The sequence below is a fragment of the Vulpes lagopus genome, chromosome X (assembly GCF_018345385.1).
Source record: "Vulpes lagopus strain Blue_001 chromosome X, ASM1834538v1, whole genome shotgun sequence".
NCBI lineage: Eukaryota > Metazoa > Chordata > Mammalia > Carnivora > Canidae > Vulpes > Vulpes lagopus.
The window spans coordinates 118,231,146-118,258,524 of record NC_054848.1 but is presented as its reverse complement, the minus strand read 5'-3'; the positions used below and the strand labels follow the sequence as shown (position 1 = coordinate 118,258,524).

Below are 27,379 nucleotides of genomic sequence, written 5' to 3'. Positions count from 1 at the left end.
GGAGCGCCGGGTCCGCAGGGGAGCCCGAGGCCAGACGGGGAGGCAGTGCAGTGAAGGCTCGTGAGGAGCGTGGGATTGGGGGGATCGTGGGGATCAGGGGATCTGCGGCCCCGGCCACGGGGGGAGGCTCCCCAAGTGAAGCGAAGATGCCTTCTTTCCGCCCTTGTTTTCTCCAACAGCTGTGAGGCTGTGCGGGTGGGACCAGGGGGGACCCGCGGGCCCTGCTGTGCAGAGCGGAAGGGTTGCTGCGGTAGTTGAGGGACAGTCGCACCAAGAGGGGGTGTTCGGGACACCTGACAGCCACGGCCGGAGCCCCGGGGAGGTGGCTCTGCGGCCTTTCTGAAGGCAGCCTGGAGGTGGCGGCCCAGGCCCGGGAGGCAGGCGTGCCTGCGCGGCCTCTGAGGGCTCCCCCCGAGCCGCCCCCCATCCCCGCCATCTGTCCAGGACGTGCCTGTCGCCCCGAGCCCACACTGTGCCCACCCTGCCCTCCCCCGAGAGCGCCCCTGCCGACCCGGCCTCCCGGCTCCTTGCTCAAGCCCCTGAGGAGCTGGGGTTGGGACTGGCCACCCCCACCCTGTCTGCCAGGCCTGTGTCCCCAAGCGGCCACAGCCGCCAGCGCGGGGCAGTCACACAAGGCAGAGCAGAAAGCGCACCAGGAAGGGAGGGTGCACCCGTGAGCTTCGGGGCCCCCCTCTGTCCGGGTCTGTCCCCAGGCATAGAGTCTCCGGGACCGGGGGACAGGGGCAGTGCAGGTGGCGGAAAGCCCCCGGGCTCTGTCGTCCTAAGCTTTGTGTCTTGCCTTCAGATGCAGCAGAAGGTCAAGGTAATGCCGCGCTTCGACTACGCCTGTCCCTTCCCGCTCCGGCCATCCCCGGGCCCCGCCCCGCCGCCCTCGCTCCTGCCCCCACTGCCCGCCCGACCCCTCCCTGCCCCTCACCCACCGGGCTGTGGCCACACCACCTGCGGCTCCGCCGCTGTCCCTGCAGGGAGGCCGGGGCCGGGGGTCCCGTCTGGGGGTCGGCACCAGGGAGCAGACGGGGCTCCCGGTCCTCAGGTTCCCCAGGGCTGTCGCACGGACTGCTGAGTGTCCCCGTGTAGGGTGGGCTCCAGTCGCAGTCGCGCCCCCTGGTGAGCCGAGAGCCCGCGTGTCGTCGATGCCCCTGGCAGGGCGGTGGGGACGGAGCCCCTGAACCTGAGTGGAGCAGCTCTGGGGGGGGCCGTGCCCATCCCCCCGGGTGCTCACGGCCCTCGGCCTTGCTGGCTGGAGGAGCCACGTGGCTCGAAGGTGTGGACGTTGCAGGGATGGCCGCACGCTGGCAGGACGCTGGTGGCCCCTCTGCAGCGGACCCCCTGCACCCCCTCCCCGCATGTGCCCCCCCCTCCTGCGGCGCTTGGCTCCCTCTGCCCATCCCGGCCCCCGGGCTGGCCCCGCCACCTGGCCCCGGGGCTCCCACAGCTGGCACCTGCCCTGCGGGGATGCGGGTCAGAGGCCGTTGCCACATCCCTCCCGAGGACAATGTGGGGACCCCCCCGCCCCGCGCCGGGTCAGCCACCGACTAGGCTCCTCGCCCCCTGCAGAGGGTCTGAACGCGGACTACGTGAAAGGAGAGAACCTGGAAGCCGTTGTGTGCGAGGAGCCCCAAGGTGAGCCCTTCCCGGCGGCACGGGGTGCGAGTGGGGGGGGTGGCCCCGAAGCTTTCCCCGCGGGGAAGTTCAGCCAGAACTGGGCATGACTGCAGGGACGAGCCGGTTCCCGCTTCCTGACGCCAGGGACGCTGGGGCCACAGCCAGGGCTGCCTGCGGAGTCAGGGACTCGTGCACTGGGGACTCTGGTCCCGGCGGGGGGAGCCGCTGGGCCCAGGCCAACGGAGCTGTCATGGGGGGCGGGGGGCAGCCTTTATTTTTTATTTTTTCTTATTTTCTTTTTATTGGAGTTCAGTTTGCCAACATACAGCATAACACCCAGTGCTCATCCCGCCAAGTGCCCCCCTCAGTCCCCGTCACCCAGTCACCCCCACCCCCCACTCACCTCCCTTTGGGGGGCAGCCTTTAAAAGACACCTGTGACTTTTCCTTCTGAAGACTGGGGGCGCTGCAGGGCCTCGGCTGACCCCGGAGCCCGTGCCCCCCGCACCCCGTGGTCGAGCGCTGAGAGCGGGAGCCATCGAGGGATGGACGGGAGGTGTAAGGTCGGGCCGGGGCGGGGGGCTGTCACGAGCCAACGGCAGCCGCGGGGACAGCCTGTCACTTAGGACGGGGACCGCGGTGTGTGCCGGTCCTGCACCATCGAGCTCCGTGGCCCCCGGAGGAGAGCCAAGAACAGCCCCTCGGGGCCACTGGCTACCTAGTTCTGCAGCGACCAGGGCGTCCCCACTGGCCACAGGCCCCAGTGTCCCGCCGAGGGCCTGTATTTGCCCCTTCGGCGCCCTGGGGGCACCGTGCCCCCCTCCTAATGCCTGTCTTCTCTCCCCAGTGAAATACCTGACGCTACAGACGCAGACTGCGGAGCCGCCACCCCCCGAGGCGCCCCGGATCTGAGGCCTGCACTGCCACGGGCGCCCGGGCCGCCCTGGTGACCAGCTCCTTCGTTCCCGTGGACCCACCACCGCCACTGTCCGCTTCTCTGATGACGCCATCGGCTTCTGATTCTAAGTTTTCCAGACGAACTCGGGGTGTGTGTGAGGCTGGTTTCTGAGCCTGCCCTGCCACGGACGCTCGGGGATGCCGGGCACTGGGGACACCGGGAGGACGGGGGGCAGGAGGACGCTGGTGCTCAGGGGTAAGAGCCGGAGCCCAGGGTAGCACAACCCCTGCACGCTGCAGTGACGCCCCGAGTCCCTGGCAGCGGCCTCGGGCTACTGTCGCTGGGGACCCAGCTCACACCTGGGTTGCTGGGAGGCCCTGAGGCCCTGCCAGGAGCACAGCAGGGGGATCAGACAACCACCCACCCCCCCACACCCCCCACACACACCCACACATACACCCACACACACACACTCTCCGCCTTTCTCCCTCTCCCTCGCTCGCTCGCTCTCACATACGCACACGCGTGTGCGTGCACACACACCACCCAGCTCTTCCACCCCTGGGCTTCCAGAGAGCTGGTCCAAGTGGTGGCTTTTCATTTATTTGAGTGCAAACATGCATGTCGTGATAGTCCTGCCCCGAGGCCTTAGGAACCTTCTGGACGAGTAGGCAGCTGTGACTCTTGGGCCTGATCCCCCTCTGGTTCCGTAGGCAGCCGCTGTGATTAGTGTTTAGGAATCATTGATGCATTGAAACGAGTATTCCCCGTGTACCCCGTGTACCCCGTGTACGCGCTTTGTTTGGTAGCAAAAGCTAGACGCTGGGCATGAGCAGCAAAGCCAGAAGCACGCGTGGGTTTTGCTTAAAATTGTATTTGAGGGGGGAGGGGCCGCCCGCTGGGATTAGTGGCACTGGCCTGGCTCCCCGGTCTGGAATGATGGTTGCGTGTGTCCTGTTGGCCGGGGGCCCTTGGGCGCCGCGGGGCTGCAGGGAACGCCAGCACGCAGGGGCTGCCCTGGGGCTAGCCTCCTGGAACGTTCCATGTGGCCCACGTGGGGTCCTGTCTGGGGGAGCCCTGCTGTCCGAGGCTGAGCTGAGGTCTCGAGCCACCATGTACTGGCATTGGGCTTGCAGCGACCAGTAGCACCCCCGGAGGCCGGCAGGCAGGGGGGCCCTGTGGCCGGGGCTCCTGGCGCCCCCTTGTGCTGCACGGTCCCATCTGGCTTCTGAGGGAACGGTTGGGGTCAGGCGACCCCGCAGGTGGCGTGACACATGCCTCGCATGCTGGTGTTTGTTGGCAGCTGCTTCAGAGACCCCGCGGTGCGGGGACTGTCCCCTGCTGCGCGTCCCCAGGCCATCGCTGGGATGCTGGCCGCTGCCCCGGGGGGCCCTCCCCCCTGGAGGGCGGCCTCGGTTGTGAGTGTGCAGGTGTGGAGCACCGAGGAGACCCCTCTGCATGGGGGTGGGGGGTGTCCCTGCCCAGGATGGGGGGGCTTGGGCGGCGGGGGAGGCCTCTCGTGTCCGTGGCCTCTGGCCACCCCGTGGGGAGGGACCCGGGAGCAGGAGGGGGGGCCTGAGGCGTATCACAGGAAGAAAACGGAGGCAGCACCGCTGAGCGGCGAGTTCCTGCCCTGCCCGCCGCCAGGAAGGTAGGGGGGCCCTGGTCCCCATGGCCCGTGTGTCGCGCGGTGTGACCGGGCCCAGCCTGGTGCTGGGAGCCCCGAGGAGGGGCCCCCGCCCCCGCACCCCTGGACTGTGACGCGCTTGTGTTTCAGTGTGAGCTGTAAGCCGTCTCGCGTTTGCATTAAACGAACTGGAACCGACTGGCGCCTGTGCCCTGATGGCGGGAAGGGGCTTCTTTGGGAAGTGATGCTGGATTCTTCCGGAGGCTGCGCCCCAGCCCCAGCCCCAGCCGTTCCCCCAGAAGCTCGGCGTTCTGGCCCTCACCGGGGTGCCGATGGTGGGGCGGCAGGGCCCGTCTGGGCATGAGCGGACCTGGTGGCGGGCTCGCAGCCGGACCCTGGGGGCCGAGTGGGAGGCGGCGGGCGTGGGGTCACCTGCGTGGGGTGGCGGCCACTAGTGCAGCAGCACGAGCCCTCCCGCCCAGAGCCGCCCTGGGACTCCCCGGTATCCGCACGGGCAGCCGGGTGCCCGGAGGGGACAGGGGCGCGAGGCCCCGAGCAGGAGGCGGGTGACCCGCGGGGGCTCCCCAAGAGGCCGGCATGCGAGCCGTGGACTCGGGGTGGGGGCCCCGGGGCTTGTCAGCGGTCTGCCCCCTTTGCAGCTCAGGGTCCCGGGGTCCCCGGGCCCGATCGCCCGGCCCTCCCCCACCAGCTTCGGGCAGACGGGCGATCCACGGCTACACGCGCCACATCCCCTTTGGGGCCGAGACGCGCGTGTGGGGTTCAGCGAAGGACTCGAGTCCTACCTCACACGCGTCACCTGGGCGTGGCACGGGAGACCACAGGTGTGGAAGGTGCCGTCATTTTTCCGAGGGAGGAATTGGGAAAACATTAAAAAAAAAAAAACTAGACGACCCCAGAGCAAACATATTATTTTAATTACAGATGGAAATACAGTGTATCAGATGAGGCGACTACGCGACTGTACCAGTCCTTACACACCTGCACCAGGGGCTTAGGTTCCATACGCTTTAAATAAACAGGAAGCAAGGGGGGTGCTCGGCTAACGGCACAAGGCTTCTAGCTGGGCCGGGTGGGGGCACCCGGGGGAAGGGGGCTCGCACGCGGACGGCCCGACAGACAGCCCACACGAGGCGACGCGGCCCTGGGAGGAGGACCGCCACCGCCACTGCCGGCGGGAGGACACCGTGCCAGGTCACTGGCCCTGTTCCTGTCGCGTCGCGGGCAGACCACGTAAGTCGGCGCGAGCTGGGGGTGGAAAGAACCCGTCACCCGGTCCGGTTACGCACACACCTCCTCGGGTGACTAGTTTCCAACATAAAAAAGGACATAGGAAAATAAAGGCATGTTTCTCTTTTTAAAAAATACCTTCTATGTACATGACAGTAACTGGCGCAGGAGGGCCCCGGGCGGGAAGAGGACGGGACACTCGGGGGCCGTGGCGGGGCCAGGGCGGTGAGTGGGCACGACGGACACGGCCGACGAAACGGAAAGCGCTTGATGACGGCGGGAGCAGTCACATCGCCACGCAGGCGGTCGCTGGTGGGCAGGATCACCCGGCCCGCGGCCTGCCCGAGGCCCCTCGGGGGGCGGCCCCGGAGCACGTCACACGGACGTGTGGACGGGGGTGACTGGGTGGGACGGCGAGGAGCCCCGCTCGGAGGACGACGAGGCGCGCGTGGCCACCTCCCGCTGCAGGTCCTCCACCCGCTTCTGCAGCTCCGCCTTCACGGCCAGCAGCTCCTTGAGGTTCTGGTGAATGGGCATCTGGGGAGAGAGGGACACGGTGAGGCCCCCTGCAGCTCTGCCGACTGGCAGCACCGACACCGTTCCCACCCGTCGCGAGAGGTGCAGGCGGCCACCCTGGTGACCCTGCTGGAGGAGGGCGCCTGGGGGGCCGAGCCCACCCCCCCCCCCCGCAAGGCCTCCCCTGGAGCCTGAGGCCTGGAGGGGGCTGCCGTGGGCGTATGGGACTCCCGGCCTGATGCTGGGTCACAGCATCACCCGCCCTCCCCCGGCCGGCCCAGCCAGCAGCCGGCTTGTCCCTCACGGGGCTCCCGGGCCAGGGTGAGGAGCACCGGGGACGGAGGTCACCACCGTGGGGGTGCTCCTGGCCTCGTGTCCCTGATGCAGTGTGTGCACGGCAGCCACAGGCCCGGGTCCTGAGCCTCAGCCAGGCTCCCTGGTGCCCAGCCAACAGCCTCCAGGGGCTGCTTTCTGCGGCCCGGACCTTGCCCTCAAAACCCTGGGGTCTGACCCCAGCCTGCTGCTCCTCACCGCTCCCCCGGGGTCCTGCCTCCGCTCCCCTCCTGCATTCCAGAATCTTCTAGGTTTTGAGCCGTTCCATGCATGTGCAGCCCCCTGCCCCCAGGCTCTCCCATCAGGGCTGATCACCCAGTCCAGGGAGGAGGGAGACAGGTAGGGAGGAGGCAGGCAGATGAAAGCGCAGGGTGCCAGTTTACTAGAGAGGAACAAAGTCCTGACGTCATCAGGCCACAGCAAGAAGGGAAAGGACAACACTGAGGCTGATGCCAAAGACCCCCCCCCCAAAACAAGGGGACGTTCCCTTATTTGCTGCTGATCCCTGAGGCCACCACGAAGTAAGCAGTGGCTCCCCTCCTGGCCTTGTGGCCAATTTGGTGTTAATTCTCCTGTTGGCGGGATCGTTTGATTCCGAGGGAATCACACAAGGGAAGCTTCTGGAGTCAGGTCCGGGACACGGGAAGTCCATGGAGGGAGCGCCCAGTGTCACACCCAGGACCTGAGGTGACCCTCAGGGATCTCCGAGCAGCCTTGCCTCAGGTCACTTCCAGTAAATCCAAGTCCTGCTCCGTAGAGAAGTGCCCAGCAGGGAGCCTCCCCCTGTGGGCCGCGGGTCTGCCAGGAGCCAAGAGGGCCCCAAAGGAAACGACGCGGCTCAGCCCCCCTTCCACCCGGCCACCCTCTGGCGGAGGCCCAGGGAGGTGCAGTGCAGGCAGCCCACAAGCGCCCTCCTCGGACAGAAGGGGCCAAACAGGCTGGTCCCTGCCTTTCCTCCCTGTCCCGCCCGCCTGGCTCCCCATCCTGTCGCAGTGATGCCTCCCCATCCTGTCGCAGTGATGCTGGCCTAGGTGCCTACTGTGCCACCCCCCAACCCCCGTCCTTGAACGTACTGCTAATGAGCTGGCCCTGTGCACCGTGTGCCTGCCCAGCCTGCCCCCCACCAGCCTGCGGAGCCCCCAAGACCCAGCCTGCTTCCCCCCCCCCAAGGCCTGGCCTGCTCCCCCAAGCCCTCCCGCCGGCCTGGTTAGAACAAGAAGCAGCAGCCCGTGGGCCACCGGGCAGTTCTCCTGTCACGCTGGAGCCACAGCACTCCGTAGGCCTTCACATCACGCTCCGTTCCTGCTCCACGAGGTCTCGGTGAGGCCCGGGGACCTGGGCCCTGAGTGCGTGGAGCCACCGCTGGAGAGGGGATGGGACCCCGGCCCATGGGCACCCTGCAGGCCAGCGCACGGCGGCTCGGTGCGGCCGATGGCTCCCGTAGCACGACGGTCCTGCCCGAGACCTCGACGGAGGCCAGTGCGGGCTGCGGCTCCCGCTGCCGTCACGGTGGCCATGGTCAGCATGGAGTGCCGCAGACAGGACAGGTGGGCAGGGCTTCAGGGCCAGGGCGGTGCTCCCGCGTTCACGGTCCCCGAGCGTAGGCAGAAGCGCTCAAGCCCAGGGCTGCTCTTTGTCCCGCAGCAGGGCCCGTGCCAGCTTCCCTGCAAATCTTTCAGAAATCCCACCGTCTGTCCTCTGTGTCCCCCAGGATCCTATTTGGTGACTCTCTCCATGTGACCGGAATAAAGTGGGTTTCCTGCCCTCTGTCCCTGAGCCTGTCTTCTTGTTGCTACGACACACGACAGAACCAGGCGGGAAGGAAGCAGCGAGCCAAGGGCAGGAGCAGGACACAGGCACAGGCCGGGAGGGAGCGGCGGACGCACACCTGACTTGTGTTCCTAAGTAAAAGGGGCTCCAGTGACTGGAAGGAAGTGCCTAAGGGGTCCTGGGGGCTGGCATTCGAAGAGAAAGCAGCTGAGGTGAAAAAGGAGCATAGTTCTGGAAGCTGCCCTGTAAATCACTGAGCTTTCTGGGCCCGCACGCCCCTGCAAAGGCAGCTCTCTCTCACACGGCTCTCATTTTGGGGGCGATTCCATCTAACAAGCAGCAGTCGTCATGCCAGGACCTACCCTTGCAGCGTATGGTCTGAGAGAGAGAGAAGTTGTCACCACAGCTCAGAGGGGACGGCGGGGCCGGGGTGTGGAAGGCAGATGAGCTGCAGCCATCAGGTGGCCACGGGAGGCCGGCCCCGGGCCGAGTGGGCCGCTCTATGGCCACCCTCGGCCGCGCGACCAGGGAATGATGAGATAAAGTGAGGTATGGGTCACTCGGAAGAGGGGAGAGGAAAGGATCTGGGGACCATGCTTGTGAAGAGGCTCTTTGGAGGCCACCGGCAACTGCTGGCTGACCTCATGGCCTTCTGCAGAGATGCTGCGGAGCTAACGGGATGCGTGCTCACCGGCAGAACATCTGAAATTAGTTCCTAATGGCTCACTGGCCACACACTCAAAAACCCGTATTTCAGACATTAACCACTGACCACAGGACTTGGCCACATGTACGTCGTCTTCATGGAGAAAAGAACAGACTGTCTCTCACTTCACATGTTCTTCAATAAAGAGAACGTCTTACAGCTCTTACAGTCGCACTCCAGAGAGTCCACACTCCATCTGGTGGTTAGCACCGTGCTCTGGCCATCTTGGGACCGAGGTCCCTCACGTCGCAGCGCCCCTGCTGCTCCGTGCTCTCATGACATGGGAAGCTGCCACTGGCCCCTTCCGGCGGGCTGGAACCGTGCTAGTGCACCCGGACAGCGGGAGAGGGCTCAGTACAGCCAGTGGAGGGAAGTCTGCCTGTGGAAGGTCTCCTGAAGAAGGTTCTCAGAGCAGCGGCTGTTGGCCCAGTGAGAAGCAGACACCGGGGAAGCATTTCCACAGGTGAGGGGTCGACAGGCAGCCCCTGGGATACAGGGCCCATCGGACCAGGAGGGAGAGAGGGGAACACGAGGCCTGGGTCTCATACCTGCCCCGAGAGGAAGACAAGTCCCAGGCTGGACTGTTCTGGAAAACAGTCCTGAGGGCTCTGAGGGTGGCAGAGCTGACCTAGAGGCTCTAGAGGGAGAAAGAGCCCTTGTGGCTAAATTTCATGGAAGAGAAAGCAGGATCAAAGAGTCAGGGGAGGAGAGGCCAGCGAGGAGCAGCTGGAGCTGTGCTGCTGGGAAAGGGAGCGGGTCAGGGAGGAGAGGCAGGAGCACAGCGACAGTGGGCACGGTCGCAGGGGTCCTGGGGTGACGTCTACAGGGACTGAATTTGCCATCGAGGAGGGAAGGCTAGTGAGGTGATGGTCCCTCCAAAGCTCAAGCACCAGGCAACGGCCAGGTGGCATGAATGGCTGGGTCTCCCCCATGGTTAGCGGGGCCTGGGGATCGTCACGGGGTAACTGTCCACCCAAAATGCAGACACTGAAGTGCTGAGCCGCAGCACGACAGAGCACAGCTGGATGTGGAGACAGTTCCTCACACAGGTAATCCGAGTTACGCGGAGGTCATCAGGGTAAGTCCTAGTGCAGTACAACCACTGTCCTCGTGGAGAAGGGGACACTGCACACAGGCTCGCACAGGGAAGGAAGACAACAAGAAGACACTGGAGAAGACGGCTGTCTGCAAGCCATGGGGTGGGGGCAGCCGGGAACAGACTCCTCCCTCAGCCCTCAGGGGGACCTGCCCCAGTCAACACCCTGATCTCAAGGCTTCTCCTGTCAGGACCGTGAGCCCACACATTTCCACTGTGTTGCCCCCACCCCATCCATAGCCCTTGCTTACGGCAGCCCCAGCGTCTGAGACATGAGACATGGCTGTGGAGACAGCAAGGACCCTGCGTGAGAATGGGGTGGAGGGGGGTGCTGAGGGGAGAGCCAAGAGCAGAGGGGCAGGTGCCTGGGCCCAGCAGCAGCCCTGATGTCAGATGAGGCCCCAGAAGCCCACTCCTGGCACCTAAGCCAGTGAACCCAGAAGATGAGAAACTTCAAAAGACCCTTAGTTGAGAGCCCTCTGTCCCCGGGGGCAGGGCCGCCCCTCCACGGGCCCCCTCAGCACCAAGCAGTGACCGTGCCCTCCCATGTGGCAGTGTGCGGGGGGATGCACCTGCGGAACCGCAACCCCGAGCCGCAGCCTGAGCTCAGCCACCCAACGCCCAGGGCAGACACCGCCCAGCTGCAGGTCCTGCTGGCCACTGCTCGAGTATTGTTTTCAGTCTCAGAAAACGTGACAGTGAAAGAGTGTGGCGGGGAAGGGCGAGACTCTACCCCTTCTTCGAGGGGGCGTCTGTCTGCGACTCACCATGTGCCCTCTTTCTCCCGGAGCCTATAAACTAACCGAGTCATCGGAAATACTAAGAGTCAAGTGCAGTAACCGGTACTGCTGCTTCTATGTACCTGTAGCACAAGACAGAGGGGCTAAGATTTTAACTCTAAACTAGCCAAAAGAGGCTGCTAGAACATGAACACAAACGATTAAACCCTGAGAAGCAAGGGTGGGAGTAGAGGATGTTAATACTCAGCATGCACGCATTTCTACGCCACCACCTCCGCTTACAAAGATACGTATGCTCTTTTGCAAAGAACAAAAACATACCTGAGGCCTCATTCGCGGGTTCCATCGCACATAATAGTTTACCCAGAGTTCCAAATGACTCAGACTAGCAACGGGATACAAGACGTGGTTTTCGTAATTCACAAAGAAAGGATTAGAAAATTCTTCGAGCTGGCTATTGACATATGACCATAGCGATATAGTCTTCGTATATACATCCTGAAAAACAAAAAAGGAATACCCTGAAATACATTCGACTTTTCTTCAGATCCTTGAGAGTTTGTATTATGGAGAGAAAAGGACTTGAAGGAAAGGAGATCAAATGATGAAAGATTAATGACCATTTACTGAGCCACCCCACCCCCCCCCATCCCTGATGCTATGGCATCACCTCATTCTGGGGATGACATGAGAACATACACTGGTTACTATCCTGAAAAAATGTATTGCTGAGTTAGGTGACGTATGGCGACTGTGTCTGTGTGAGGGCAATCGAGAACGTTTTTTTTTTTTTCTTGATTTTATTTATTTGTGAGAGACGCAGAGATAGAGGCAAAGACACAGGCAGAAGGAAAAGCAGGCTCCCTGCAGGGAGCCCGATACGGAACTCGATCCCAGGACCTGAACCAAAGGCAGACGCTCAACCCCTGAGCCACCCAGGTGCCCCAAACGTGAACTTTCTAACACCCACAGGTTGATGGGGCCCATCAATAACAAGTACATTTTTAAAAATTTCCAGTTTGTAGTCTGCTTTTGTGACTCTTAACATTAAGGACTGGGGCAGAATTTGCAGAGAAGATTCCTTTCACTGGAGAATCATGGATACCTGGGGGGAAATGTGCCAGGGTGGGCAGGCTGGTGACGCCTCACATCAAGAAGCATATACATCATCTCCCCACCTCCCGACCTTGGCATACTCGGTTTAGAGACGCTGGAACTATTTGCATTGCTCATCCAAAGGAAAAAAACCAAGACCTCCAGACTTGGCAGGTCAGGTCAGGGGCAGACACGGACAAAGCACAGTGACAAAAGTCACAATCAGAAACCAAAGGAATAAAACCAAGACCTCCAGGCTTGGCAGGGCAGGCCAGTGGTAGACATGGACCAAGCACAGTGACAAAAGTCACTAGACAGAAAATTCCTTCAGGACCTTTTCTTATTTTATTTTATTTTTTTATTTTATTTTATTTTATTTTATTTATTTTATTTATTTATTTTATTTTATTTTATTTTATTTTATTTTATTTTATTTATTATTATTTTATTTATTTTCCTATTTTATACTTTGGATGTCTAGGAGGAACACCAGCCACGATGCAAGGGACCCTGAAGAGCCGCAGTAATCATCACAGGAGGTGATGGCCTGGAATCGGCAGACTCGTGCCATCAACAACAGAGAAGACAGACTAGGGAAATGGGCCCTCACGTATGCAGTCAACTGATTTCCAACTGGGCCACCGAGAGAGTTCGGGGGTGAGGGGGGAGTCTTTGCAACAAACAGCACGGTGATGACCGGTTAGCCACATGCAAGAGGATGGAGTTGGACCCTTGCCATACGCTGTCCACAAAAAGAACTCAAACCTGGGTCACAGACTGAAATGGAAGGGCTAGGACTACAAAACTCTTAGAAGGAAACAGAGGCTCAACTTTTCATGACCTTGGGTTGGGCAAGGGCTTCCTGCGTAAGCAATGAAGGAAAACAAATTGGACTTTGTGAAAATGAAAGGCTTGTGTGTTTCAAATGAGACCGTCAAAAAAGTGAAAAGCCACTTCACAGAATGGGCGACAATTTTTGAGAATCACATATCCGATCAAGGACTTGCATGTGTCACGAATTTACAAGGGACTCTTACGACTCAATAATAATGACAACTCAACTACAAATGGGCAAAACATCTGAATAAACATTTGTTCACAGAAGATATACATGTGGCCAAGAGGCCCATGAAAACATGCTCCCACTATCCTTAGTTACCAGGGAAATGTTCACCCAAACCCACAATGAGATGCCACTGGGCTGGCTAGAATTTAAAAAACAAAACAAAACAAAAACAAAAACAAAAAACACAACTGTCTGCAAAGACATGAAGAAAACAGGCCCCTTACACATGGCTGGTGACACACTCTTGGTAAAATATTGGAACTTCTTTGGAAGCACACTCCCTGGCTCCCCAAAAGGTTAACCACACAGTTACTATACGACTCAGCAACTATACTTCTAGGTATATAGCAAGAGAAATGAAAGCATGTGCCCACACGAAACCTTGCACATTGGAATGTTCACAGCAGCGGTATTTGTAAGAGCCCAAAGTGGAAACGACCCAGAGGCCCATCTGCCACTGACCAGATAAACGAAATGTGGTCTGCCCGTACAGCGGAGTATTACTCAGCCAGAAGAAAGGAACAAAGTCCGGACGCCTGCTTAGACACGGATGGACCCTGACAACACGATGCTCAGTGAAATAAGCCTGCCACAGGAGGACAAATACTGTTCGACTGCAGTCCTATGGAATGTCCAGAGGAGGTGAATCCAGGGAGACCAAAGGCAGATCCGTGGTTGCAGGGGCTGGGGGAGCGGGGGACACAGAGTGACTGCTCATGGGGATGGGCTTTTGTTTTGGGGTGATGAAAAGTTAATGGGGTTTATGAAATTAGATGGTGATGGTTGCACACTCTGAATCTATTAAAAACCACTAAACCGTATACTCTTAAAAGAGTGAATTGTACTGTAGGAAAATTCGATCTCAAGAGAGCTGGTTCTTTTAAAGAGCATATTTTGTCAAAAAAAAAAAAAAAGCCGTCAGGGTTTAAATTCTACATGTGGACTTCATTCTTCTGTTGATTTTTTTTTTTAAATAGCTTTATTGAGATACAGGTCACATACCGTAAAATCCACTCTAAAACTTCTTCTTTTTTTAAAGAGGTTCACAGGGCCCCATCACGCTGGGCCCGTAGGAATGTGGACCTTATCCTGATCACAGTGGAAGCCACAGGGAGGTTTTGAGCAGGGGAGAGGCACGTGAAGGCACTGAATAGAGTTGGGGAAGCTGCCCTGGTTGCTGGAGGTCAGAAATGGAGGGAGTGAAGCTCACTTCCTGGCAGCTGCCCTCCTCCACGAGACAGTGGGGGCTTGAACTAGGCTGCGGGGCAGTGACGTGCGGCCAGATTAAGGAAGAATCTCTTCGGGGCACCCGCGTGGCTCAGCCAGGTAAGTAAGTGTTTGACTCTTGATTTCAGCTCAGATCATGATCTTGGGGTCCTGGGATTGAGCCCCTGTCGGGCTCTGTGCTCAGTGGGGAGTCTGCTCGTCCCTCCCCCTCTGCCCCTCTGCCCCTCCCCTCTCCCCTCCCTCTCTATCATAAATAAATAAAATCTTTTTTTTAATCTCTTCTGGGGATCAGCTATGGCAGCTGGGGTGAGGGGGAGGGAGGAGGCAAAGGTGGCTCCTAGGCATTCGACCTTAGCACCTTGAGGGGCAAGGGTGCGCTTTAGGGAGATGCAAGGGAGCAGAAGAAAGGCAAGTAGACCCCAAGATGAGATAGTGACTAAGAGAATAGTTTAGGGCCAGAGGGGGACCCGGGACTGGGTCCAGGCAGGCTCCTGGGTGACTGAAGGGCTAAAGGGAGGAGACTGAGAGGGGTGTGGGCACAGAATGAGGAGGCGATAGTTGTGGGGAAGTGGCAGAGGGAGGTGGGTGCCAGTGACCCACTATTTAATTCTCCAAAATTCGATAATGTTCTATTGTGCTGAGCCTGCAGGTGGTGGCCCTCTTGTCTTAAGTGGAGGACACTCTAAGCTGCCTTTCTGCAATGCCTCCTCACTTTTGTTCATTTCTTTCTTATCAAAATGAGGAGGAAAGGGGCGCCTGGGTGACATAGTCAGATGAGCATCCGGTAAATGGTTGGGCTCAGGTGGTGATCTTGGGGTCATGGGATCAAGCCCTGCATCAGACTCCACACTCAGCGCAGAGTCTGCTTGAGGTTGTTCTCTCCCTCTGCCTCCCCAGCTCATTTTTTCTCTCTCTCTCTCCCTCCCCCTTCTAATAAATAAATAAATAAATCTTTAAATAAAAAAGAAACTGAGGGAGAAACAGGCGAAAAAGAACTCTAAGAAGCTGGGCGGCTGCTTCATTATCAGCCTGACAGATAAGGAAGTTTGGCTTGTGCCTAGACGGAAGCTCTGGGCTCCTCTGCAGACTTCGCTTTCCTAGGCCTCCAAGTACCTGTCAGCTCAATGGAATGGAGAGTGAAGAGCAGACTCACATCATTTTGGAGTCGGTGTGGTAGAAAGTATACGAGCCTGGGACTTAGAAGTCCAGGGTCCAGAACTGACCCTCAAGACCTGAGAGACCTCAGAGAGCTGTGCACATGCTGGGTCCCAGCCCCCAGCCCACAGGCAGTAAGGGGCTTGGGTCAGACCACCTGGAAGATGAGACACGTGCGCTGGTGCTGCCGAGCGCTGGAAGGGCACCTGGGCAATGCCTCCATCTACAGATGGCAGCAGGGCTAGACCCAAGTCCCCCACCACCCAGCACCCCTTGTGCAGTGGGTTGTAGCAGGAGAGGCTCCTGAGCCATCAGGAGAGCAACACACAAGATGGAATCCACTTACCTCTTTGAATCGCTGCTGTTCACAGTTGCACAAAAACGTCCCAAAGAGACAGCTATAGAGGTGATCCAAAATCGTGATCAAGAATAGCTCGTTAAACTCGAAGGCTGAAGGAAACTTAAATGGAGAGAGAAGTAAGGTTTAAAGTTCCGTCTCTAAAACACAGTGGTACCAATTTTCTACGAAAGACAGCTAAAGTACAGCTTGGAATACAGGCAGAGATTACAAGGGAAACTGAGCCCGTGTAGCATTGAACTTGCTATGGTTTCAAGTCCAAGCTTACAGAGAGCTGGCTGAGGAGGCACCTGCAGGAACAAGAACTGCTGCGCTTCCTGATGCCCAAGAGGCATCATGTAGCTTCCATGTCTTTGTCGTGCTGGTAGAATGCAGCCCACGGTCACCCTTCTGCCAGAAGCTACTAGAAAGCTGGACAAAATACACGGAACAGCTGGTCCAGACTCTGGCAACAGGCAGCATGAGGCTATGACAGGCCCCCGGCCCAGTAGGGAGACTGAGGAAGCAGGTCCAGCTTTTGTCCCGGCTTTCTGCCCGGACATACGTTTGGAGTCACAGAGAAGGGACGGGGCTCCCCAGCACAGTGTGTACCAAAAGTGACTCAAGAAAAAACGGCAAGTCTGTTGTCTGGTTAAGAAACAACTCATAATTAAAAACCTTCCCACAGAGAAAGCTCCACAAACATACGTCCCCAAGCTCTTAGCAGCGTCTAAACAAATTGACCCTGGCAACGTGTACAAAGTGTGACGCAACATGACCCACTGGGGTTTAGCTCAGGAATGCAAGGCTGGATTAACATCTGAAGATCAACGTTGAAAAAAATTAATAATTACTGTAATTCACCACATTAACAGAATAAAAAAAAAGTCATATGATCATCTCAGTTATTGTTTTAGGTCATTCTTAATGGGTTTTTCCAGAATTCAAACAAAGACTTTACCATTGCCAGGAGGCTCTAGCCAGAAGCTGGCATTTAGTGGCCGTGAGGAGACGGTCTGGAAATGATAATAATGATTAATGATGACAACGATGCTCCTGGCAGCAGGCACGGATGGGGTGCCTACCACGTGCCAGGAAACACAGTGGGGTACTGCAGGCGGCACAGCTGATTCGAACCAAACCAAAGCAGACCACCAGAGAATTTTTATTTCAATCAGTTTCCTTTAAAGTACTGAGCTGTTCCCCAAGCAGAGCGCTGCCTGCACACTCACATGACTAATCCTGCCACCTCGAGAGAGATACCCAGGGTCACCGACGCCCATATTACTTTCCCAGGCTAGGGACGAGCTTCCCAGTGAGAAATAATCATCAGTCCAGGACTGTCCAAGCTCCACCTGTGCTTTTCCTCGCCAGGCTGCTTTTCACATTAGCCAACCTACAGATGTCTGCACAGCTACCCTGGATTCAGAGGTGCCGCCTCGCTCCACCTTAAGGACTGTTCCCAGAGAAACACAACTCTCTTCTGAGGAGCCCGCTCAGGATTCCACTTCATCAGAAACCTCTGGAAACTCGCTGTGGTGGTGGTTCATACCTGCATTCTTGTTCTTAGATAGACTAAATCTGGCTGAAATGCTGGAGATAACTACTGATGAATCCCCCTCAGAGCCTTTAACTTGCAATTCCACCGATGGCCTCACATTCCAAATCGCCACCCTTTGAAACACCAAGTACATCACATCCACTTTTCCCAGCATTTTTCTATGCGGTTTAGTTACGCTCTATTTATGAATCATTGGCACCATGAAATTTATGACTGATAAGCAAATATATAACGTTTACGTACATTGAGGCTTTATTAAATCAAGGATAGAAATGGAAGACCTAAACTTTATTTTCATTTAAACTATACATTTATTCACAGGACCGCAAAGCTTCTATGGACACATTTTTGCAGTCAAGTGAATCTTTATCCCTAATCCTGAGCCTGCATTCTGGACCTGGGAGCTTGGTTGGGCATGTTCTAGCACCTCTGACTACAAGCCTTATTCTGGCCAAGTGGGTCCGAGGGCTGGTAGGTCTAGGCTGGGCGGGACTCAGCCTACACCTGTCAGCACCCCCAGAACTGGGACACAAGAGCTGGATCTACTGGTGCTCCGTCAGGACTGCTCTTCACATCCAAATGGTGCTGTGGCCTCGCGCTCAGCTCAGGAAACATTTCATCAGAGGAAGTGCCAGCAATTAGAGTAATACAAATAAAATATTAAGTCTTACGATTCGTAATTTGTTTTGGCCTCTTCTGGAAACTATACCATATGCCTAAAAAAGATGTGCTCAAAAAGTCCATAGGAATCCACAATGAAATTCTGCACCTCTTCCATGGAACAAAAACATGAACCACTATTAAACCCATTCAAAAGGGCAGAAAGTCTATTAAACTATGGTTATTGTAGAATGTTTGTGACTCTTCTCTGAAGAGCCCCTCAATTACTTTTGCCTTAGATCCTTTTATATCAATTTGTGCATGCAGGCTAGTTAATTTTATCCCGAGATTTCTAACAATTTCATGCGGATTTAGCTTACTTGATTTAGCAGTAGGCAACCTCCAAATAAATTAATCTTATTACATTAATGCATCTTTCCTAACAAGCTACATGTCTCATCCACTTGTTACTTAACTGATAGACTGAGCAGTGATATTTCTGCTTCTATTGCATTAACAATGTTGTTTTAAGAAACATTAATTATACACATTTCACAGACAGGATCTTAGAGCTAAGAGGCATCTAAAATCTAATCTAAACCCCTTGTTTTGTTTCTTAAAATCCAATAAACAGCACAAAAATGATCTAGATTAGACATGAAAACAGGCACTAAATGGTATGAAGCATGGAAGGCAGTTTGAGGATATTATACACACACACGCACGTGCGCACACACATTTGGCATTCAGGAGGAAGCAACTTTACATCCACAGAAATGACACTTATCCCCTCAGAAGCATCCTTTGTGCTCAGCCTTGTTACACAATTTTTTGTTTTGACCTAAATGTAACCATCACTTAATTTTGCTATTGGCTCAACGAATACAAACAGCAAGAAGTTCATGGTGCTAGGAAACAGTAAGACCTCGGGCCAGCCTCTGTGCTGAGTACATATTCACTGTCACCTGCCATGCATCCCACCACTGCCTACTTCTGAGATCACCCCTCCAAGTGGCTGCTCTGAATCAGCTGGGACCTGGCACTCAGATAATACAAGAGCCCCATCAGTTTGGGGAAGCTGGACCGAAAAGTAACAGTGAGTCCTGAATGCGGGACTGAGGACTCTGGGAGGTCTCCTCTGGCTGATTATAACCCCTCCCCTCTTTGCTTTCCTATTTCTGAAAGTATGCCCGCTCTCGCTAGATCCTTGCTAGTGAAATCCATGAGAAATGCAGACTCACAGGCTTGGGGTCCCAGATTCACAAATCAGAATCTGCATTGTAATAATATCCCCACATCCAGTGCCACCTTCCCTCTAGCGTCAGCAGGAGGGTGGACCTGACAATTGTCATCTCTAAGTCCCCAGGGGAAGCTGAGTCTACTGGCCTCAGGACTGCAGTAGGACAGAGCCCGTGTCTAGATGATGGTCTCCTGCCTCACTGGCACCTCAGAACCACATGGGGAACATTCCAGAACTACACACATCTGGGCTTCTCACTAGGCCCACAGGAGGAAGGGTCCACGAGGGCGAGGCCCAATCATGTGCATCCTTTAAAGTCTCCAGGTGCTGCCAGTGTGCACTTGGGTAGACAGTGAGGCTGGGTCACCTCCCCGGCCCAGATCCCTCCCCCAGCCGATGGCTCATGAGGAATTGCTGCTGGAAGGGGTCCAACCTGAGGTGGAGCAGGGCAGCAACGGCACCATGGTGGTGCTCGAGCTCTCTCCTGCCCCCAACACATACCCCCACTGGTCACAGTGGCACACAGGGAGGAGTTTCAAACAGTGGTCTATCAGACTTACGAGCCTCGGGGGTGGGGGGAGATGTCCTCTGAAACAGCCCTGTGGTGACTGTAATAACGTGGCAGGAGGGTGGAGTCACTAGAGGTCGCCAGCACTCCGTCCGTCTGGTCCTCGTCACGTGACTAAGGCAGCCTTGGCCAGGCCTCAAAGCCAAGAGGAAGGAGAGCACCCAGGCCACAGCGCTGTGACCTCTGACCGTGTCCCCACCCCCGCACAGGCACTGAGGAGACTGCCCGTCCTCTACTCTCTCGGTCTAGGTCTCTCTGTCTGTGTCCCTCTGTCTCTCTACCTGCATGGGTCTCTGCGTGTGCGTCTCTGACGTGCTCTTCGGCTCCATCTCCTAGCATAAGCGGAAGACCCCAAACTTGGGCTCAAATGTTAGAGACTAGGGAATACACAGCACCTGCTCAGGGCCTGCTCTGAACTGAAGCCATGGGGGGCCCAACCAGCTTAGGGAAAGGGATCCCTGCAGGGCCGCCTGACTTACTAGGGCTCCGCGCGTTACAGTTTGGAAACGAAGCACCAGCACCTTCCTATCCAACTCCAGTTCCTGGACACTCCCTTCCCTCAGTGACCTTGCTGCAGGGGCGCTGTGGGGGCCCAGGGCACGTGCACAGATGCCTGGGTTCGGGGTCTGACACCCTCCCGTCTGACACTTCACTTACATCCCTGTTTCTCACACTTGGCCCTGCTCAGCAGGGGGCTGTGCCTCCTTCCCCGGTGGAAAGGGAGCAGGAGCAGGGGCCTTGGTCTGCAAAGCTGGCAGACAGGATGAGTGACAAAAGCATTTGCACGAGAATAGGAACTTTTGGTGAGAAACTGATAGTCCCTAATTTTCTTCTTATACTTCTAAACAAGTTCGAATCAAACCGAGTTAAATAACAGAAGGGGGTCATATTTTTACACACCTACATACATCTTCATTTTGAACGAACATGCATGTTTATCTAATCTTCAACTTTCAGGTCAGAAATATACTTGAAATTTCTCACCTGTCTTGTCATTTGCCAAACACAATCAATAAACTGAAGAAATATAGGGGATCGGTCAGCATCCGCGTGGTTGTCATTGCCATGGCCCACTCTCTGAAAACAAACAAGAGGTTCAGCATGTGAACATGAGCCACAGCCCTCTGAAAAGTCGCTTAAAATTGCCTCACGGTAGGCATCAGGTCTCATGTGTATTTCCCAAGACCTAACAGAATTCTTGGCACAGAATGGGCACTAAAAAATGTTCACTGAATTGAACCGACTTCCATTGCTTAAGAGCATTTTGTTTTTGGAAACAAAATTTCACTGTATTGTATTTTTTATGTGTTGATTTTTTTTTAATGATTTCACCTTAATATAGTTGAGGTCAAGAAGTTAGGAACAAATGGCCAGTAAACTTTTCACTCCCAGTGATGGGGTCAAGCCTGGCCACCACACCAAGTGCCGTGTCAACGTGGAACTACCAATTAGCAGCTCAGAAAGCACATTATGATGGCCATTTCCTTCCCAAGTACAAAAACAGGTTTTCCCACTTATCACAAATGTCAAGAAGTCTGAGAATCAAATAATAATCTACACATTTGAACCAATTCTACAGGACACAGAGAACCCCCCACCCCCAATACACATGAAATGATAATGGGGAGTCCTTGCTCAACGCAGCCCAGTATTGTGTGCTTCTGCAGTTCTGAGAAATACTTGACATCTAGTAGTGTGTTTCACACCTTTCGGTATTTTAGAACATACTCACAGATTCCTGGTAAAAGTTAAAAGAATTCCAAACACAAAAAGGATGAAACGTTGAAAATGTCAAGTTAAAAAAAACAGCTCAGGAGCGAGCCTTCTAAGAGAAGGCTCAAATACTCTGATGACTAAGCAACAGGATGAGAAAGAAAAAAACATTACAAAGATACAATGCAACCACCTCACCGAAAGTGCGAGAAATACTAGGTCTATGAAATGGCCAGCAGGAGAGACATAAAAACAAGGAAATCCATGCCCGGCAGCTACGGTAGGTGATCTTATTTCTCTTATTGGTCTTTAATTGTGGTGAAACAACAGACCATCAACAGGACCACCTTCACCATTTTAAGCATGCAGCCCAGTGGCTTTAAGCACGTTGTTCGCACTACTGTGCGGCCAACCCCAGCAGCCATCTCTGGAACATTTCCATCTTTCCAATCTGAAACTCTTCTCCATGAACACCACCTCCCCCGCCCCCCCGTGCCCACCATTGTGGTCTCTGGCCCTACAAATGTTAACTGCTCTTGATACCTCTCATGAGTGGATTCCTAAAGCATCTGTCCTTTTGTGGCGGACTGCTCTCACGTAGCAGAATGTCCTCGAGGTTCATCTATGCTGTAGAATGTGTCAGAAATTCCTTCCCTTGTTAAGCTGAATGACACTTACATCGTGTGGATAGACCTCATTCTGTTTATCCATTCATCTGTAGATGGCCACTGGGGTTGCTTCTACCTTGGGGCTACTGTGAATCATGCTGCTAGAAACATGGGGGTGCGAATATCCAAGTCTCTGTTTTCACTTCTTTTGGGTCTATGTGCAGAAGCAGAATTGCTGGATCATATGGTAGTTCTATTTTTAATTTTTTGAGGAACTGCCATACTGTTTTCCATAGCAGCTGCATAAGCTGCCTTATTTCTGCACTTCCCCTTTACAAAAAAAAATTTGTAGAACCTGCTCTTCAGTATTTAAGGCACCTTGGGGACAGTTTTGCACAACCACTCGCGATTTAAGATTCATTCTTTTAATAGCCATTCACTGAATTCCTGTGGTGTATGCAAGGCATCTTGCCTGGCCCTTGGAGTTTCGGGATGTTTCGTGGTGTCCCATAGAGGCCACACCCTTGGCTACACATCTGAGGTACCAAGACAAATGAGACACGGTACCTGCACTACACAAATAATGCACTCAGCAGTCTAGTCATGGGGAAAAGACCTGGATGTGCCCAGGGCTTCCAAGACCGGGATGGGTATGGTGGGGCCATGAAGGAGCAAGTGGCCAACCTAGGATGGGATACAGGAGGGAACAGTGAAGGCAAGTCACGAGTCAGTCATTGAGGAGGTCTCATTTGAGATAAATGCTAAAGGACAGAGGGAGGTGCCTGCCCCCTAGCCGGCCAGGGACGGGCTGTTGTAGAAGCAGTGGGAACACAGTAGGCACACCAGAAACACCACAGGTAGCTGGGCGCATGAGGCAAGGGGATGGAGGTGAGACAAGGCTGGAAGCGTGGATTGGGCCAGATCACCAAGGGCCTCAAATGTTGAGCTGAGGAGTTTGCCCACAGCCCCATAGGCCATGGGAAGGCTCAGAGAGATTTGCTCTGGGGAACGGCAGTATGAGATCAGCTTCCTGGAACTCTCCATCTGGCCGCAGCATGGACAATGGATCTGAAGTGGACAGGTGATGGAGAAACTAGTTAGGAGGCTGCCTAACACAGCATCAGGGAGATTGCTGGGCAGGTCAGAGTGAAGGGGACACCAGTGACACTGAGGAAGAGACAACAGATTAGAAACATGTGTATTAAAATATGTGAGACCGGTGGAGATCACCGAGGTATTAAGCAGAGAAAAGAGGGACAACCTGAGGACCCCAACACTAAGAAGTTGGGGAGAGAGGGAAGACCAGAAGATAGGAGAAATTCAAAAGGCTATAGAAACCTGGAAGCCAAAGGAGGAAATGGTCTCCAGAAATAGGGAAGAAGCAACAGCGTCAGGTGCTCAGGACAAATAAGAGAAGGGCTTGGCAAAGTGGCAGGGATTGGTGGCTGTGATGTGTAGTTTTGGGGTGGGGTGGGTGCTAGGAGGAGGAAGTGAGTAAAAGACAACCATTATCGTAAAGAGGGCAGCTCTCTGTGGTGACAGCGGGAGGGAAAGTAGGGTCAAGAGGGTCGGTTTCCAGGGTGGGATAAATAACGGCATGTTTGGACACTGGTGGGACCATCTAGGCAAGAGGGGAGATGGAGGCAGGCCAGAGGCAGAAACGGTCAGAGGGTGGTCGGGGAGGCAGATGATGGAACAGGGGCAAGGGCAGGAGATGGCGTCAGGGAGGAGCTTAGATGGCTCACGGACAGAAACTCAAGGGAGGAGAGAGCACAGGGAGGCCTGAAAGTACAGTCTGCTGCTGGCTCCACCCTCAGGGGCTGGCTGAGCTTGGCCAGGTAAGTCGGACTCCTGAAATCTGTTTCCCCCACATGCCAGCTCCATCAGCGGCTTCAGGGTCTTCCACAACTAAACCAGATGATCCATAACAGTGCTGGATGTGGATACACAGTGGTGCTCCGTAAACTGCAGCCATTGAGAACCTGAGGACCTCATGGCCATGACGACCCCCAGCATCAGCATGTAAGGATGGCAGTGGAGTGTGGACACACACCTTGGCATCTCAGCAGATAGCCTTTAGCACTGCCTATGTAGGCAAGGGCCCCTCGTGGCATCCTCTCTCCCAGGACACACAGCGTGGGGAGGAGAGGTGGCAAGGAAAGACCTGGGAGCCTTGGGAGATGGCCACATACAAACACTGGAGCAAAGTCCCCTCTCTCCGCCTCTCCCCAGACCGAAGAAACAAAGGAGTTCATGGTACTGTCGAAAGTAACAACAGGCTCTAAACTGGAGCCAGCCCAGACCAGGCCCTGTCCTGAGCATCTGACATGCACAACTCACCTCTGCTGCACCACGCTCCACCTCAGAGAAGGTGCCAGAGTGCAGCTGAGGCTCCAACAGCAGCCCTCGAAGGGCACATGGCTCACAGGTTCTGGAGCTGCCTTTCCTTCTCCTCATGGCCAGTGTACCTGGTCCACCCCCATGATGGCAGTCACCAAACCCCTCCTGCCCCTACCCCCACTGCCTATGAGGGGGCCTGAATGAGGCTTCGGGAGTATTCTGGTGCCATGCACAGTTAAGATGAATCCCCGACAGCTCAATGACCAGGAAAGCCACTTAGACTAAAACACACACGGCAGCTCAAGAAGACCTAGCCAATGACCCAGCAATCCCCCTCCTAGGAATGTACCCAAGTGTGAAAGCAGGCTGGTGCAGGCTGAGTTGGATACAGCCCCAATTCCTACACTGGAGCCCTAACCCCCAGGACCTCAGGATGGGACTGTATTTGGACACAGGGTCTGTAAAGAGGTGATTAAAAGGAGGAAAGAAGGATGGGAGGTGGGGCCCCAATCCAGTCTGACTGGTGTTGTTTTAAGGAGAGGAAGTTGGGACACACAAAGAGAGACACCAAGGAGATGCACGCAGAGGAAAGGCCAGGTGAGCACACAGTGAGAAGGCGGCCACGCACAAGCCGAGAAGACAGGGCTCAGGAGAAACAGACCCTGCCAGCACTTGGATCTTGGACTTCTAGCCTCCAGAACTGGGAGAAAATATATTTCTGTTGTTTGAGCTACTCGGTTTGTGGTACTTTGCATGGCAAAAACTTGTACACCAATGTTCACAGCAGCATAATTCACAAGAGCCAGCTGGCCAGAAAAATCCAAGTGTCCATCAACATAAATGGATAAACAAAGGGAATACTAGCCAGGTACGAAAAGGAATTAAGTTTTTGTATATGCTATAATATGGATAAACCTTAAAAACAATGTGTTTAGTGACATAAGCCAGTCACAGAAACACAAATATGTGATTTCACTCACAGGAGGCACCTAGAGCAGGCAAACAGAAAGATAGAAAGCAGGTTTTGTCAGGGACTGGGGGAGGGGGACATGAGGAGGGACCACTTAATGGGTATAGAGTTTCCTTTTGGAGGTGAAGAAATGTTCTGGAACTAGATAGAACTGGTGGTCGCACAACACTGTGAGTGTACTAAATGCCACTGAACTATATGCCTTAAGATGGCTAATTCTGTTATATGAATTTTACCTCATTTACTTTTTTTTTAAAGAGAGATACCTATACTAAAAAAATTTTATTTTTTAGAAATATTTTATTTTTTTAATAAATTTATTTTTTATTGGTGTTCAATTTGTCAACATGCAGAATAACACCCAGTGCTCATCAAGTCAAGTGCCCCCCTCAGTGCCCGCCACTTAGTCACCCCCACCCCCCGCCCACCTCCCCTTCCACCACCCCTAGTTAGTTTCCCAGAGTCAGGAGTCTTCCATGTTCTGTCTCCCTTTCTGATATTTCCCACTTAAAACAGAGTGCCCTACCAAAAACATACCATGCTGAGGTCCATGGTATTTGATTATGATGACTCAGATCTGATACAGAGCAGAAAGCCCACACGGGTGTGTGTGTGTGTGTGTATGTTTTGTGTGTTGCGTGTGATAGACACACGCACAGGACAGAACAGTCAAGCATGTACGTCACAGTCTCAGCTTACCAGTGCAAACCTATGTCCGAAGCTTATCCATTCCTTTTCTATGAGAGCCTCGAACCCTTTAATGGTGCGGTAGTAACTGTCCAACATCAGCATAGCCAGAGCCGTCAGCTGGGCTGTTCGATCCCAACCGTCACTGCAGTGCACCACCACCGAAGTCTTCCCAGATTCTATCTTATCAGCGATCCTTACTGCCCCAGCAAGAAGCGTCTTCAGAAAAGAAGGCATATTAGAGTAGGCTACATCGGATTTCTAGGACAGCAAAAATAATTCTGTGGAGAACCTTAGAAGTTCAGGTGAACAAAGCCAACACTGCAATCAACTGAGGGTCATTGGGAAACGTGAGCCCTGGGGGTGGGGGAGGCCCTTACCCTAAGAAACATGATGACAACAAATACAGTCCTTGTTATGGGGCCGCAAAGTACTTTACAGACCTTATCTGAGGCAAGCGGCATCCCTTTGTGTTAGGTCACAAAAGCCCTCCACAAAGACCACGGTCTGGACACCGCCCGTGGCGACGATGCAAGCCTAGTACGCTGCAAAGAGGTGCTGCTTTACATTGTTGAGAAACCACGAGGACACACAGATTTGTGGCGGACACATGGAAAAATCCTAATAAGAAGGCACGTAAAGGACCAGGCCTCTTTACCCTGATGTACTCCAGCCAGTGTGTCCCATCCACGTTGGAAAGCCAGCGTGCCTCATCAACAGAAGGGTACGCGATCTCTTTCAGTTTACGCAGGGACTCTCTCATCACGTGGATATTGTGGATCTCCAAGAACACGAGCTCCGCGTTGGGGTAAGCGCTTTCGCTTTCGTACCCTCCACCCTTGGCCTGTGAAAAACAGAGGACATGCAGAACTGCGTGTGAGTTCACACTTCCGCTGTCTCTAGCGTTATCAGGAGGAGACCATTAAGGAAGCAACAAGCCCATCCATCTATAATAAACCTCCTGAGCCGTGGAGGACTCGCCCCCGTCTGCTGGAACAGAGCACCACACACTCAGAGCGGCTCAAAACAACAGACGTATCTTCTCACAGCTCTGGAGCCAAAATCATGGTCTTGGCAAGGCGGCGCTCCCTCAGAAGCCTCTGGGGAGGATTCTTCTTTGCTTCTTCCAGCTGCTGGTAGCCCCGGGTATTTCTGGTCTCCAGACACATCACTCCGGTCTCTGCCTCAGCATCACATGGCCTTCGCCTCGTGTCTGTCTCTTCTCTTCTTCTAAGGACCCCAGTCAGACTGGATTACGGCGCCCCCTAATCCAATAGGACCTCATCTTAACTTCATTACATTTATAAAGACCTTATTTCACAATGAGGCCATGTTCACAGGTACTGGGAGTTAGGCCTTTGGCATTTTTTTTTTTTTATGGAGACACAATTCAACCCATAACAACTGTCCAGCACCCATCCGTCATCAGTTTGTAAGCCATTAGCAACTGGATCTTACTCAAGGTTCTGTCTGGTACTGCCATCTGTCTGAACAGAAAAAGTTGTACTATCACAAAATTTCTGTCTAATCAAACAATTTGTAAATCCCAAACAAAGAGGTTTAAGCCATTTAAGTAAAATAAAATACAAATGGAACAAAACCAAAGGGGGATATGGCTCACCCTTTGGTAATCTCATAACAGTCTGGTCTATA

At 54.7% G+C, this 27,379-nt stretch overlaps 2 protein-coding genes and 1 long non-coding RNA gene across 12 annotated transcripts in view; 2 read left to right on the top strand and 1 right to left on the bottom strand.

The window, feature by feature from the left end:
• The window catches only part of CD99L2 (CD99 molecule like 2), a 94,718-nt gene extending 90,370 nt beyond the window's left edge, over positions 1-4,348 (top strand). Inside the window, exons 8-10 of one of the 2 annotated variants that reach the window (XM_041740558.1) lie at positions 806-823; positions 1,579-1,644; positions 2,473-4,348. In XM_041740558.1, coding sequence (XP_041596492.1) covers positions 806-823; positions 1,579-1,644; positions 2,473-2,537 — 149 coding nt within the window. In that variant the 3' untranslated portion in view covers positions 2,538-4,348. The remainder of the gene's footprint in view (positions 1-805; positions 824-1,578; positions 1,645-2,472) is intronic. The other variant, XM_041740559.1, reaches the window with a different exon arrangement.
• Positions 4,349-5,063: 715 nt separating this feature from the next.
• MTMR1 (myotubularin related protein 1) overlaps positions 5,064-27,379 on the bottom strand; it is a 63,753-nt gene continuing 41,437 nt past the window's right edge. For all 8 annotated transcript variants that reach the window (XM_041740548.1, XM_041740550.1, XM_041740553.1 and 5 more), the window contains 6 exons: positions 26,385-26,570; positions 25,739-25,945; positions 20,393-20,485; positions 15,449-15,562; positions 10,881-11,057; positions 5,064-5,935 (listed from right to left, as the gene is read on the bottom strand). In XM_041740548.1, coding sequence (XP_041596482.1) covers positions 5,774-5,935; positions 10,881-11,057; positions 15,449-15,562; positions 20,393-20,485; positions 25,739-25,945; positions 26,385-26,570 — 939 coding nt within the window. In that variant the 3' untranslated portion in view covers positions 5,064-5,773. The remainder of the gene's footprint in view (positions 5,936-10,880; positions 11,058-15,448; positions 15,563-20,392; positions 20,486-25,738; positions 25,946-26,384; positions 26,571-27,379) is intronic.
• Positions 6,951-15,442, top strand: LOC121482743. 2 transcript variants are annotated; one of them, XR_005985613.1, is made up of 4 exons: positions 6,951-9,186; positions 12,136-13,362; positions 13,760-14,046; positions 14,914-15,442. It is a non-coding gene; the product is annotated as an uncharacterized LOC121482743 (long non-coding RNA). The 2 variants fall into 2 exon arrangements; XR_005985612.1 differs by having other exon boundaries at positions 12,136-14,046.